Source organism: Syngnathus floridae, chromosome 14, assembly GCF_059516105.1.
Source record: "Syngnathus floridae isolate MCC-2025c chromosome 14, RoL_Sflo_1.0, whole genome shotgun sequence".
NCBI lineage: Eukaryota > Metazoa > Chordata > Actinopteri > Syngnathiformes > Syngnathidae > Syngnathus > Syngnathus floridae.
This window is the reverse complement of record NC_142426.1, coordinates 11966775-11980409: the sequence shown is the minus strand read 5'-3', so window position 1 is coordinate 11980409 and position 13635 is coordinate 11966775. Positions and strand designations below refer to the sequence as shown.

Genomic DNA, 13635 nt, shown 5'->3' with positions numbered 1-13635 from the left:
TTTAATGTGAGAAGACAGAAATACATTGTTCAGTGTGCAAAGATAAAAAGGTTCTAAAGATTATATGTAGAAACAATTAAATTTTAGAATAAGAATATTAAAATAGTAATTCGCTTAATTAATTTTAATAACGTGCGAGTACAGAAATTCATTGTTTATTGTGCAAGGATCCTAAAGGTTCTAAAGATTATATTTAAAAATACAACAACAAGATATTAGAATGAGTATGTTAAAATAATAATTTGTTTAATTTGAGGGAACCAAACAGTTTTATGCAACCTTAAAATCGCCAGTGTTTAATTGATTCTACTTTATCATTGATTTGATTTATTAGAAATAATTTTTAACAGCTTCTCCTAACCAAATAGAATGACTTAATTCATGGATAATATGGAACCTGCTTTTTAAGATATACAATCAGTAATCTTTATGGCAGATACGTAATTTCCAATAAACATTATATTTACGTAGGCGTTTGTTTCAAGGGCTACACGGTTAAAATTGATACAACAGCGCTCTCTGCTGGCTAATAATAGGTAGTATATTTTTCATGTCTGAAGTTGCTGGTCTCGCCCTCCAGAGAAGGCGTCAGACTTTTTTCTCCACCGGGGTTGAAGGGTTCTTGACCAATACAGATATGCATATTCCATAATTACATCAAGCCATTAAAATATGTTTTGGGAAAAGAAAATACAATTAAAACATTTATATTTTTCTAACGGAATTAAATTAGAAAATTGCCAAAGTGACTTTTCCCCCCTCAATTTACAATACTGACATTTTTGTTGTTGATAAAATTGAACAATTTACAAGCAGTTTAAAAATGGGTTTAAAAGAGGTTTCAGATAGCTATTTTACATCATATAGAAGAGGTTGCTGAGCTACACACAGAGTTCATCCCCGCTTGACAGAGATGTGATCACCAGACGGCTACGACGCCCGCTTGCGTTGCCTGCGCCGCCACCGTCGCCCTGACGCCAACACCCCATCATCTTCTTCAAGTGGCGTTTAAACTTGGAGCCCACGAGCACGTAGAAGATGGGGTTAAGGCAGCAGTGCGAGAAGGCCAATAGTCTGCTGACGTAAAAGCTGAAGTCCTGAAGGTTGTGGCTAGTGCAGCGCCTCGCCAGAGTTTCAGAATCCACAGGCCTCTGGGGCCAAAAACGGAAAGATTTAAGAAAGATTGTGACATTATAGGGAGCCCAGCCCACAAAGAAAAGAAGCATAAGAGTGAAAATCAACTTTAAGGTTTTGTTTTTGCGTCTTCTCGCTGGAGTACGAAGTAGTCTGCATATGATCTGACAGTAGCAGCAGAGAAACACGGCTGAGATGAGGCAAAAAAGAAAGTTCTGCTGGTAGATTCCCCACAAGCTGCTGGTGGATTCTGTATATTCGCAGTAACTCTCACCACTATGCTCCACGATGGTGGTGAGGACAAAGGCCGGGACAGCCACCAGGATGCTGGTGGCCCAGATGAGCATGCACGGCAGCAGGCTCCAGATACCTGCTGCTGACACGAGGCCGGACAGGGGGTTGATAACAGCAGCGTGGCGCTGGGCCGTCATGGCGATGAGGAGCAGGCTGCTGCTGGAAAATCCCACGTTGAATACGTAGCTCACCAACTTGCATGCGGTTTCTCCCAGAGCCCAGCCCCAGGCGTGGTAGTAGGCCCAAAATGGCAGCGCCGTGGCAAATAGGAAGTCAGACACAGCCAGGTTGACGATGAGGGCGTTGGTGAGGGTTTTGACATTCTCGTACTTGAGTACAATTGCCACCACCAGGCCATTACCCAGCAGACCAAAGACTGCCACTAAGGAGAAGAAAAGAGGACTGGAGACCTTGCTAAAATGTGCCAGGGTGCTTGCGTTACACATTTCATCTGGGTAGTCCTCATCATAATTATTGTCTTCATCATCATTATATGACCAGTCAGAGGTTATTGGTGGTCTTGCTGTGATAGTGGTGACTTCTTCACCTGCAGCCATTTCTACCGTGGTGAGAAGATGACATTAAGTTAGGTCCAAAGGTATTTGGACACTGTCTGCATACAACGGATTCTATGGGTACATCTGACAATAAAGTCATAATGTTAGAAGACAAGTATAATATCAATATACATTAATTCACACAAAATAGCATTAATCTAAATGATAGAAAGTAGAAAGTCCCATTTAAATAGTCTTCATGTGGTACAAAAAACCCCAAGTAATATCCATTTATCAACAGTATTACCACATTTAAAAAGTGTAAAAACCTTCATGAAACATCCCTCATTAAATGATAAAATAATGTCAATAATATCGTACCTGCACAAATGTACTGCACGCGCCGGAGTCTCGGTTATGTTTCCCTAATTTGACCGATAAAGCTGTGAACTTCAATTTCACATGCTCGACACCCACCTTGGAGTTTCCCCGCTATAGTTAAAAAAAAAAAAAAAAATCTCTACAATTTTTTAACAGAAAATGTGACGCTCCCATAAACAGTATTGTTGTTTCTTGTGCGAGTTACAAATAAATGTAAAAAAATAAACAGATTTTTTTTCGTAATTTTTCTTCATTCCAAGATCGATGAATAATACATTATAGTTTAATAATTTTGGATCACATTTTTCTGTTCTATTTACAAAAGTTTTAAGTTTTTTTAAAGCGACTTTTAATTTTTTTTTTTTTAATTTCCCAAATATTCCCTTTAGTTGTTTATTTGTCTCTCAACCAAACTTGAGTGTTTTTTTTTTTTTTTTGAGACCCTCGGTCATCCCGGTTGGTCAGTGTTTCCTGTCAATCATGCAATCATACCCGCCCCAGGATTCCGTCTGAAAACAATATTGTGTAGTGGTCGCTAGACTATTCCACCTCAAGTAAGTCTGATTTTATCAACGTTTCCGAGCTACGGTATTTTTTCCGCTCTCTTTTACCACCATCTTGACCGCCAGGTTGACTGTTTAAAAAATTTCAGCCCCCGGAAGTGGAGAGTCAATAGCAGGTGGCTGTGCTAAAAATAGCATCGGTACGTCTCCTCCATTGACGCATTGATGTCACGTTTAAAGAGGCTCATAAATGACATAAAAACATCGACGGAACAGCTAAGCTATTGCAAAAGCTGCTGGTTATATGGCCTGCGTTGTCTTAATTGCCGCTTGTCAGCAGGGGAACCCTGCTGAAAAGTAAACTACTTAACCCACAGTAGCTGCTCAGTCTGACGAACTTACTTAGTGTCTTTCAGGTTACAAAAAGACAGAGCATCATGGTGTGTTGTGTTGTTTGGAGTAACAACGTTTCTTTGTGAAATGTCTCTTGCAGAACTGGTCCACAATGACCTCCTCGGGTTCATCAGTTGGCCAAAATCAGCTGCATAGGATCATCAGAGATCTCCATGGTAAAAAAGATACACACAATCTGCGCCAGGTTTCTGTTATGATATATTTATTTTTGTGGTTGTAGTCTGCATTCTGCAAAACATTCCTGTGTGGTTAGCACATCTGCCCCGCAGTTGGGCTGGGTTTTGAATCACTACTTGAGCCTCCCTGCATGGGAGACCCAAAATGACTAAAGGTACTCTTTAAACCAATTTTGGTGGTGGTCCTGTCAGAGGACGCAAATGACAATGCAGTGATTAGTTACATAATATACAATACAAATCTTTATGCATAATAATACCAAATCAAAATATGCATGGAGCATGCACAGATGCAGTCTACAATAACAACTGTGTAGAAAAATCACAGCAAAGTCCAGTGATATAATAAAAATATGCAAATTATACAGATATAAACGAATCCAAAAATCTTGGATACAGGTAAAGTGAACCGCAATAGAGTAAGAAACAACTGTGTTTTTTTTTCTTTTCAGCATTCTTTGTAAGAAACAGCAAACATACATATATCATGCCTTTTCTTTTTTTTAGATGCTGTTTTTCAGCTGAGCCAAGAGTACAAAGACCTCGCCGAGCCCGTGACCGACGACAGCACCAACCTGCGCAAGTTTTTCTACAAACTCGAATACCTGCTACAGGTACGATACCTGATCATCTTAATGAATAATATTGAGAATCGAAAGTAGTACAATACAACACTGTATGATTTTCAGTTTGACCTGAAGGAGAAGACAACCTTTCTCGGCCAGAGAAAAGACTACTGGGATTACTTCTGCGACTGCCTGATTAAGATCAAGGGCGCTAATGATGGCATCCGTTTTGTAAAGTCTATCCCCGAGGTAATCCCGCTCTGCAACACACACATGCGCACACCTGAGACGCTGTATGCCGTGTGCGACGAGCACCAACGCAAATACGCAGAGCGTATTATCATGTAACTAATCCCTCGGTCAGTCACTCTGGACCGATTCATTTACCTTCTTTCACCCACGACTCATCTTCATTCCTTCCTTTCTTCGCTTGTTCCTTGGAATTCACAGCGGTGAGCAACTCAGTATCTTAAAAATACGGTATTAAAATTACGAAGTGCACTCGGCTAACTTTGTTATATTTATTATTTAGTTTCTTCATTGTGTTTTATTGAAAAAAAAATGTTTTGCCCATTTTAATTTTTTGGGGTCATTTTATTGTCATGTCTAAAGGGAAATAAAAATTTCACACTGCTTTTTATTTTTATGTGTACTTAGTTGAAAACCTCATTGGGCAAAGGAAGAGCCTTCATTCGCTACGCGCTGGTTCATCAACGACTTGCCGACACACTCCAGCAGTGTCTCATCAATGAGAAAGTCACAAGGTGAGTAGTGTTTATATTTTTCAAGGAAGCGTGACTTCCTCTTTTCGATTTATGACTTGGTTCTCCTTTCAAGCGAACGTACACACCCTTACCACCATTACTCACTTCTCACTCTGGAATTAGTGCATTTAATGGGATATTTATTCTAAGCCTGATGAATGCAAACTAGTGTCTAGCCCAGGCATGGGCAAACTACGGATTGTGTTCGCAAACCGAGGCTCCACTGTATGTTAAAACTGAATGTATGACCTGACAGTAGAATATTTTCAAAATGCCTCTAATTTATTTAATTCTCATTTTAAAACTTGAAATAAACACAGCAAGAAGAGTAGCCAATCAGAGACTGTTGTGTCTGAGGGCGTGTCCAAAGACGTATCCCACTCGTTTGTCGTACGCGCTGAGGACACCTCAAATGTAAACAAGTCCTGTAGTTCAAGTCAAAGTCAAGTCTCATGAGTATCAAGTCCAATTGAGTCTTTTGTAAGTTTTTCGCCAAGTTTGTCACAAGTCCTAAAATTGCCAACTCGAGTCCAACTTGTGTAATGTGACTCGAGTTCCCCATCATGTTGTCTTCCTTAGTGACTGGTATTACGCCCGGAGTCCCTTCCTCGACCCAAACCTGACCTCAGACATCATAAACCACCTGTACGAGCTCAACCAGATCCAATTTGACGTTGCGGCTCGGGGTTACGATCTGGACATTGATTGGCCGGCCTTTGCTAGGTAACCGATGCGCACTTGTAACCCCCCCCAATTCAACCTTGATAGACAGCCATTTTTAACAGATGATAACTTTCCCCTTTTTGGTCTCACGAAAGACGGACGTTAGGGGCGGGCTCATCATCACTCCTGTGGAAACCCCCCAGTCGTTGCTCCAGCATCAACAGTCTGATCCAGGTATAAAGCACGATGTATGAAATGCATAATTTATTTGAATATGATATGGAGGACTTCTTCCATCAACCATCCAGTCACAGGAGGTCCCCGTTCCAGATTTGAATCTCCGTGGGGATCTTGCACAAGCAGAACCATCCCTTCGCAGTGTTGCAGAGAATCTGCGCCTTGAGCTCGAACAATCTGAGGTCAGGCAGCAAGAGCTTCTGAGACAGGTGGAGGAATTAGGCAAAGAGGCGGCCCATCTGAAAGATGTGGTTAAGAACCTTAAGGAGCAGTTGGTAGCAGCTCAGAAAACTACCAGTTTGCTGGATCCTTCCGCTAGCATGGATGTCCGTAACCACTATCAAACATGTTGGGATGAAAAAAACTGTGAACTTCAAGACAGACTTGCAGCCACTGAGAACAAAAATATGGAGCTTCTCTCTAAGTTGGATGAGACTATAAAAGAAAAGGGCAAACAAACATCCAGTTTTTGCGAATCAGCCTGGAAGATCCAAGAACTCCTGGAGAAACTGAAGTCAACAGAGGAGAAGAGGCTGGAGGCCAAGAGGGAGGCTGAGGATCGGGCCAGGTATTGTGATCGTGTGTCTCAGGAGCTGAAATTGAGGGAGGAGGAGTTGAGGACCTGCACGGAAAAACTGGCTGACGCGAAATCCCGTGGCCAGGACGAGCGAGCCGAGACCCTCAAGCGCTTGGAGGAGCTCCAGGGTGCCGTCGGTCGCATTCAGGGTGCGTTGACGCTGAAAGAGAAGGAGAGCGGCAATTTACGAGCGCAGCTTCAGGGTTTGCAAGCCTCGCTAGAGTGTCGAGAACGCCAAGCAGAGGAACTGAGACGCAGGCTGCAGGAGGAGCGTGACGAGATCGAGCGCAGATGTACCGATAGAGATAGCCAGAATGAAACGCTGGAAGTTCAACTGCTGGACTTACGAAAAACCCTAAAAAGCAGAGAGAGGGAACTTTCTGTTAGCTCCGAGAGAATCAAGCATTTGGAAGAACATCTGGAGAAGGTGAACAAGGAGAAAGAGAGTTTGAGTTTTAGACTCGGGGACATCGATCTGAATGCCAGCGTAGAAACCGGAAACCTTGATAACTGCAAATCTCAGTGCTGCCAACTTAAGGGTATAAACACTGCGCTACTGCAAGCGGTCAAAAAGAGCGAGGACAGCGTCGTAGAGCTGACTCAGGGAAGGGAAGCTTTGTTAGACCAGCTCGCCGTTCTGAGGGCTTCTGAGAAGCACCTAAAGGGAAGGCTGGAAGCTGCCCATTTATGCACGGAAGACCGCGAGAAGAAGTTTCTGGATGAAAACTGCCATTTGGAGGAGCTTGTCCAGAAGGCTCTTCTTGAGAAACAGCGATCGGAAGCTCTGCAGAAGAGTGTGGAACAGGAAAATTTGGACCTCCTTGAAGTTCAGTCCTCATTGAAAAAACAACTCACTGAGGCCCAAGAGGAGGTGGACCTGCTTAACGCGAAAGTGTCCAACCTGGATGAGAACCTCACAGGATCCCAAAAAAGCCATGCGGAGCTGCTGATGAAATTCCAGCAAATGGAAGTCAAGCTCAAAGACCAGACAGCTAAATGTGGTCTTCTACAGGAACGTGTTGAGGAACTGGAAAGCAGGGCCTCAGAGCAACATGATGAAAAAGGAGCGGCGGAGAGCAACGAAAAAACACCAAAGCTCCACGAGGAACATTTAACCCCTGATAGCAAAGAGGCTCCGTTCAGGCTGGTGATTGCTGAGGCTCAACTGGAGCTCAACCTTCGGGAGGTGCATCGACTTAGGGAGGAGGTGGTGGAGCTCAGGGCTCAACTCCTGGCTGGGACGGAGGAGAAGATGAAAGCTCAGGCCTTTCAGGAGGTGACCGAAGCGTCCAGAGAGGACCTGCGAGTTTTGGTGGAACAGCTCAAGGGTCAAGTGGAGGAGCTGAACCGGCGACACGTCGATGAGATCCTGCGTTCTCGTGAGCGTGAAGAAGCGCTGATCCGGGAGCGAGACTGCGAGGCCCTAGCTCGGGCAGGCCTGGCCGCCGAGGTGACGGCTAACAAGGAGGAGCTGCACGTTCTCAAGCAACGCTATGATGCCTTGTGCCTGGAGAACAGTGAGTCCGGGGAGGCCCTGCACCGAGCCAACACCGAAACCGCCGAGCTCGGAGTTCGAGTGTGCACACTGACGGCCGAGAACGAAGAAGCTCGTCTGCGATTGGAGACCCTCTCCAAGAGGCAGCAAGCGCTAGAGGAGGAGGCGACCAGGATGGATGCTTGCACGGAGCGGCTCCGCCGGGAGAATCAGCAACTCGTCGGCAAGCTCCGTCACCAGGATGACCTTTGGGCCATGACGCAGAAGCTGCAAGAGGAGCTGACCAAAGTCCAAGAGGAGGCAGAGGCGCTGCAGGAGAAGAGCCGCCAAGAGATCGAAGCGCTTCGGCTGGAGCTCAGCAGCCAGGCCATCAGTCACAGCAGTCAACTGCAGGTCAGACTCACAACGCAGGTATTTTAAGCTAGTAGCAAGGCTGTTAGCATAATAATAGCAACATGATGTGTTGTCATTCAGAGTGTCAACGAAGAGTTGATGGATGAGAGGTTACAGATGATGAGCGAGCAGGAGAAAGCAGTCGAAGTAGAAAAGCAACTCAAGCGCTGGAAGGTGAGAGAATAGATTGGTAGAGAGAGATATTCCAATAAAAATCGGAGCTGTTCTTAACTGTATTGATACCGTGAATAACATTTTGAAAAATAACCTTTCTGACAACGTCAATTGCCCTTGTACAGATATAATGCAGGTGTCCCGTTGACCTTTGACTTAATGTGACTATTTCTAGACTGAGGTGCAACGATACCGGCAACACCTCGCCGAGAAAACCATTCAGATGGCCCAGTCGGAAAATCTCCTTCAGCAGAAAGAGGACGAGCTTATCCAACTAAGAAAGAATTTATCAAGGTGAGATATTGTTTGCATTTACTCTACTTTATTTTTATATATTGAATGCTGTTTGTTTGCAATTAGCGCAGTGTTGTGTTATTCCGCAACAATTTTCTTTTTTTTAACAATTTAGACATGAAAATAAGAAGAGCAGAGAAGTCGTCCTCTTTTTGTTTTTTTGTCTTTGTCACTAATTGCCCGCTATTTTGCCCAAAGATGCCAGGAGGAGCTTGACATGACTCAGAAGGCCTGTCAGGAGCTGAGGGACACTCTGAGGAAGGTCACGCTGGACAAGCAGAACTTAGATCTGAGGACGGCGGCCGAACTGGACGACCTCTACCGCACCAAGGTCAACCTGGAGGAAAGGCTGGTGGAGCTCATCAGGTACACGGATTTATGTAAATGAAAACTGGATTTTGAAGCCGAAGATTTTCTTTTCTTTAGCTCTTTTAGTTTGTAAATGCTTTTTCAACAATATCTGTACAGGGACAAAGATGCGCTGTGGCAGAAGACGGACGCGCTGGAGTTTGAGCAGAAACTGCGCGACGAGGAAACGGAGCGGGACGTCAACTACTGCTTGGGCTGCCACACGCCGTTCGGCTGGTTGCTCCGCAAGCACAGCTGCAGGTCGGAGGGACACAACATTACCGGCAGACTCTGCACACTGTGCATTTGCTGTTTAACTTGCTATTTTCCAGGTTTAACAAAATATCAGAAGAAAATACAAACTCTCGGAGATGCATGATAAGAAGAACGTTTCTCCCTAGATCTTGTGGCCGTCCCTTCTGCCATTATTGCCTGGCCAATGCAGCTAGTTACCAGACGGGCGGTACCAGAGAGCTCTGCTGCCGGGATTGCCGTAACCAGGTCAGTGGAGAGGAAGCGCGCCCCCAACAGGAGGACACCGTTACCAGCACGCCAGGCTCTGCGTTCGGCCGACTGCTGCAGCCTCTGAGAGCCGTGACGAGCCTCTTGGGTATAGGAAGAGTCTGTTTGTCGTCATACATGACGCGGTGTTCAAGTAAGTTGAATGCTGAGTCGGGTATTTTTTTTTTTCCTCCCCAGGAGTGGATGAAGGCGACAAGCAGGAGGATGGAATATTTGACATCATCACAGAGGATGAAGTGAGCGGCATCTCCGACGGTGACACGTTTGTCACCGCCTGCTCTTCTGGACATGGACAGCAGGAGGCAGCACAATTGTATGTACTGTATCGCATTTGGCTTGGCTGTTTACGCCTTCACTTTATGACAAAGAAAAATTCCTTAAGCATGAATACCGACGTGTAGGTTGCAGTTTAAATGCATTGCAATAGAAATCGCTGTCAAGGAAAAATTGTCATATGCGTAGCCCCAATTATTACAGTTTGTATTCTGCTTTTGTGTTTTCTTCTCTTGTGCAGAAGCTGCAGCAGTGCCAGCACAGGAGACTTGTCGTCGGAGGTCCTCGAGGATCAGCGTGGCGCCGTGCAGGATGCAGAGATCTGCCTGCTCAAGTCAGGAGAACTGACGTAAATTGACATCTTTTTCCACAGAGTCCTGTTTACTCGCTGTCATGTGTTTTCTTATGTTTTGGGTCATGATCAATCTCAAAACGGGAAGTGAGAAATGAAGTGAAACGACTCTTGTGCACTGAATACGTCACCTGACATGACAAAAGCGTACAGAGAAGTTTCACTTCACTGTTAAGTTTACATAAGCAATCCTTTCGGAAAAACAGAAATATCGTTTTCTTCTTGCCTTAGGTTGACGTCTCGCTTCGCATTGGACGACATATCGAGTTTTGGCGACAGCTCGAGGGAGCTCTTCATCAAGTCCAACTGTTACAGCACTGTGCCCATCAGCGCCGGCTGGTCGGGCGCCACCGTCTGCTGGACGTTTACCTCAGAACCCAAAGGCATTTCCTTCAGTGTTGTTTTCCAGGAGAGTGCACAGACGACATTGGAGCAGGCCAAGGTGGCACATATACTGTAGACACACACACACACACACATGTAATATGTCTGAAAGCTTGAAGTCCTCTCCTTTGTCAGGTCTTGATCCCACTGACTCGCTGCAACTCCCATAAGGAGACAATAAGGGGAGAAATGAAAGTTCGCAAAGCAGGAGAATACATACTCATCTTTGATAACTCCTTTTCGAGGTTAGTCCTCATGCTGGTATCGCCACTTTTTTTTTTTTTTTGAAGCTTATAACAAGAAGCATCACCTCACGAACCCGGCGTGACGTGCTCTTATCTTCCAGGTTCATCTCCAAGCGGGTGATGTATCATCTGGCTGTGGATGCGGGTGGCCTCCCTTGAGAGGGAAAGTAAGTCAATCAAGTGTTGATGCGTCCATCGCTGACGTCGGGAGTGGAAGGTAACATGAAGCAGTCTGCTTTGACGCACTTTAGAAATGATATGGACTAAGCAAAATCAGCTGATGCAATCGTAGGAAAACTGGACACAATCGCCGCAACTGATTTCACTGTACAGCTGTATATTTTTAGCGTTAGCACGAGCTAATATGATTTGTTGTGATATTAACCAGAGTATGACTTTTTAAGATACCACACGTTTCTCATCTGCTGTTTGTAATGAAATAATAAGCCTTTTTGGGGGAAGTTGCATATCGTCACCATTCTAAATGAATGGCCCAATTGGTTTTCAGTTTTTCAGAAGAAACAGAAAACTGAACCAAATAAAGATTCTATTATATTTAATAAGGATTTTATGGTAGTGGTCAAATTGAATTATCTGCTTAATGTAGCCAATTGTAGGTGGTCAGCATCCTTAGGAAATGTTTTTATAAAAAAAATGATAATTTTGTCAAAATACGATTTAGACCATACTTTTAAGAGGATGACAATATTGTTTATAGTGGTCGGTTTGAAAAAACTACTGCTCTCACTTACAATGGGAACGTTTTCACAATCCTCACATTTCAGTGAATGCGACTTATAATTGTCACAGAGATTTCTGTTATCATCTTGATTGTTCCTTGAAAGTAATATGATCCTTCCAGCAAATATAGATGTTGTTGAATCAACTTATTCATCACATTGATGAAAAAAAAATGTTTCATTCAAATGACCAACAAACGCTATGGTTTTGATGTCACACAATTGTACTTTAAGCCTTTATTTCACTAACACTGTCCAAATCGTGTTCTTAATATACGTACATTTCTCTTTGGTTGCCTTTTACTACTGTCAAAAGTGATTGGAAGCGGGACAGCATGATGCAATTATGAGGACATGTGCAAAGATGATGCAATACCATATATTTGTAACAATGACCAACTATTGGTCTAGTATGTTTCTCAGTGCAACTATTAATAGATGATGCCCCGCACTGAAACGGTTCTCGATAGATATTAAAACCCAGTGTAGTTCTGAAGTCTCTGAACTCAGGTGGATCAACAATTAGTTGGCAGGGCAGCAGCACGTGCGTCAGCATCCCGGAAAAGGCTTTGGCTGATCCGATCAAGGATGAATCTCACAGGTAGAAGCTGTTCGTAAGAAGATTCCTTCTTATTGTTGATGGCGTGCGAGCAAGCATTGAAGAATGAGACTTAAGACTCCTTTCTTGTTGGCTCCGCCATTGACAAAATCGCTAAACTTAGGCACTGACACTGAATTTAGCCAGTTTTGAACCCAATTCTATGTTTGGGCTTTTAGTTGCTTTGGTTGGTTGTTATACTGTGAAGATCCTAGAAACATAGTTTGGAGGATATGGATTTGGACTACAATAGCCTCCAAAAAGGTAGCGTGGTACCCCAGAAAAGTGCTTGGAGGAGGATCATAAAAACCTACTGCATAATGTGCTTTCGGTAATTGAACAAAAACCTGAATTTACTTTTTATACTGGTTTATATTGCAGGTTTTTTTACTGACTAAAATAACACAAAGCAAATTGAGAATCTAAATGTCTCATTGTTAAACTTACTGTACTTTGAAATAAAATTATTTTTTGTACTCTATTCAATACACTATGCTGTATATTGCCAAATATATTGGAGAAATGTGAATTGTAACATTGGAAATATTCTATTGAAATGAATAATGCAATTTTAAAGACGTCGGCAAATTTTCTTTCTCTTCCTTGTTACCATTTCTTGTTGTGCTACTTTGCAGAGGTCACACAGGACATTTTAATCATTGTTGACTGGATTGAAATGTTTACATACTGAATATTTATTTTAGGATGTATAAATAAAAAACATTTAAGCGTGCTATTCGGGCGTGATTTATGTATCGCGTACATTCCCCACCTTTTATTTCATGAATAATTCACACTTGATACTCAAGTTCAAGCAGTGGAGCGACTGGTTTGCGTACGGTTTGGCTTTTGCTTGCTTTCCCATCCCCTTGTGTGTTTGCGCTGGCTGTATACACTATTTGTGAGGTGTGTTATTCTAGCTAGGTGCCCGTCGGACAGAGGCCGCCGCTGTTCCTCAAGGTTGATGATCTCATTGTAAATCATGTCACAATCGCCCATCCATTTCCAATCGCGCTCTGTTCTCGCCTTCCCTTTCGTTTCCTGCGACTGCGCACGCGCATGTACATGTGTGTGCGCGCGCTGCATGTTAATTCCGTCTCTCCATCCGCAGATGGGCACATTGGAACACACACACACACGCATGCTGATAAATGCCTTCGCACACCCACGTTTACATAAAGTACATTTATTTTTATATACTTGAACAGTAAGCCGTGCTGATATTCTCACACGCCTGCTCACCAGTTCATGGGAGTCACTTCACGAAAACAGATGGATGAATGCAGGGATGGGTGGATGATAGAGGTTAGTGGATGAATATGTGAATGGGTGAACAAGAGATGGAGGCTGATGGACGGACAGACGGACGGACAACAGAAAAAAAATGTCTCCTATTCAAAATAAACTGAGTGCCTCATTGCAATAATTATAGCCCTAGCAGAGAAATACAATAATTATAGATAATTATCTTTGATTCATTATGAGTGAAATAAGGAAAAAAATACATTAAGACAATACTGGAGAAAGCAGAGGACACATCAACATGTGCCTGCTTGTGTGTTACGTGTGTGTCAGCCCTCCGAAGGCCAAGCGGCCCCCTGTAGTGTTAAT

General features: G+C 43.6%; 2 protein-coding genes across 5 annotated transcripts; one reads left to right on the top strand and one right to left on the bottom strand.

Moving 5' to 3' along the window:
- Positions 1-143: 143 nt before the first annotated feature.
- Positions 144-2433, bottom strand: LOC148387819 (chemokine XC receptor 1-like). The gene is made up of 2 exons (XM_088396526.1): positions 2307-2433; positions 144-1987 (listed from the first exon to the last, which is right to left on the bottom strand). The coding sequence occupies exon 2, from the start codon at positions 1983-1985 to the stop codon at positions 882-884; it is 1104 nt and encodes a 367-aa protein (XP_088252652.1). The 5' UTR covers positions 1986-1987; positions 2307-2433; the 3' UTR covers positions 144-881.
- A 353-nt stretch (positions 2434-2786) lies between these two features.
- On the top strand, positions 2787-12757 carry LOC148387818 (FYVE and coiled-coil domain-containing protein 1-like). 4 transcript variants are annotated; one of them, XM_088396954.1, is made up of 18 exons: positions 2787-2860; positions 3303-3378; positions 3907-4013; positions 4089-4214; positions 4623-4729; positions 5309-5452; positions 5548-5626; positions 5701-8094; positions 8176-8268; positions 8444-8562; positions 8761-8928; positions 9031-9171; positions 9312-9520; positions 9610-9745; positions 9947-10054; positions 10289-10499; positions 10577-10686; positions 10788-12757. In XM_088396954.1, exons 2-18 carry the CDS (start codon positions 3315-3317, stop codon positions 10843-10845), a joined length of 4374 nt encoding a protein of 1457 aa, XP_088253080.1. In that variant the 5' UTR covers positions 2787-2860; positions 3303-3314; the 3' UTR covers positions 10846-12757. The 4 variants fall into 4 exon arrangements, with proteins under 4 accessions (XP_088253080.1, XP_088253082.1, XP_088253081.1 ...); XM_088396956.1 differs by lacking the exon at positions 2787-2860 and adding an exon at positions 2882-3009; XM_088396955.1 differs by lacking the exon at positions 2787-2860 and adding an exon at positions 3016-3225.
- The last annotated feature ends 878 nt before the right edge of the window (positions 12758-13635 follow it).

What these genes read in the sequence shown, in the direction of transcription:
- LOC148387819 (XM_088396526.1), bottom strand. Translation starts at nt 1,985, where the DNA reads ATGGCTGCAGGTGAAGAAGTCACCACTATCACAGCAAGACCACCAATA.
- LOC148387818 (XM_088396954.1), top strand. Translation starts at nt 3,315, where the DNA reads ATGACCTCCTCGGGTTCATCAGTTGGCCAAAATCAGCTGCATAGGATC. An exon ending in GCATCAACAGTCTGATCCAG is followed by an intron (nt 5,627 to 5,700) that starts GTATAAAGCACG and finishes TCAACCATCCAG; the next exon opens with TCACAGGAGGTCCCCGTTCC. An exon ending in CTCAAGTCAGGAGAACTGAC is followed by an intron (nt 10,055 to 10,288) that starts GTAAATTGACAT and finishes TTCTTGCCTTAG; the next exon opens with GTTGACGTCTCGCTTCGCAT.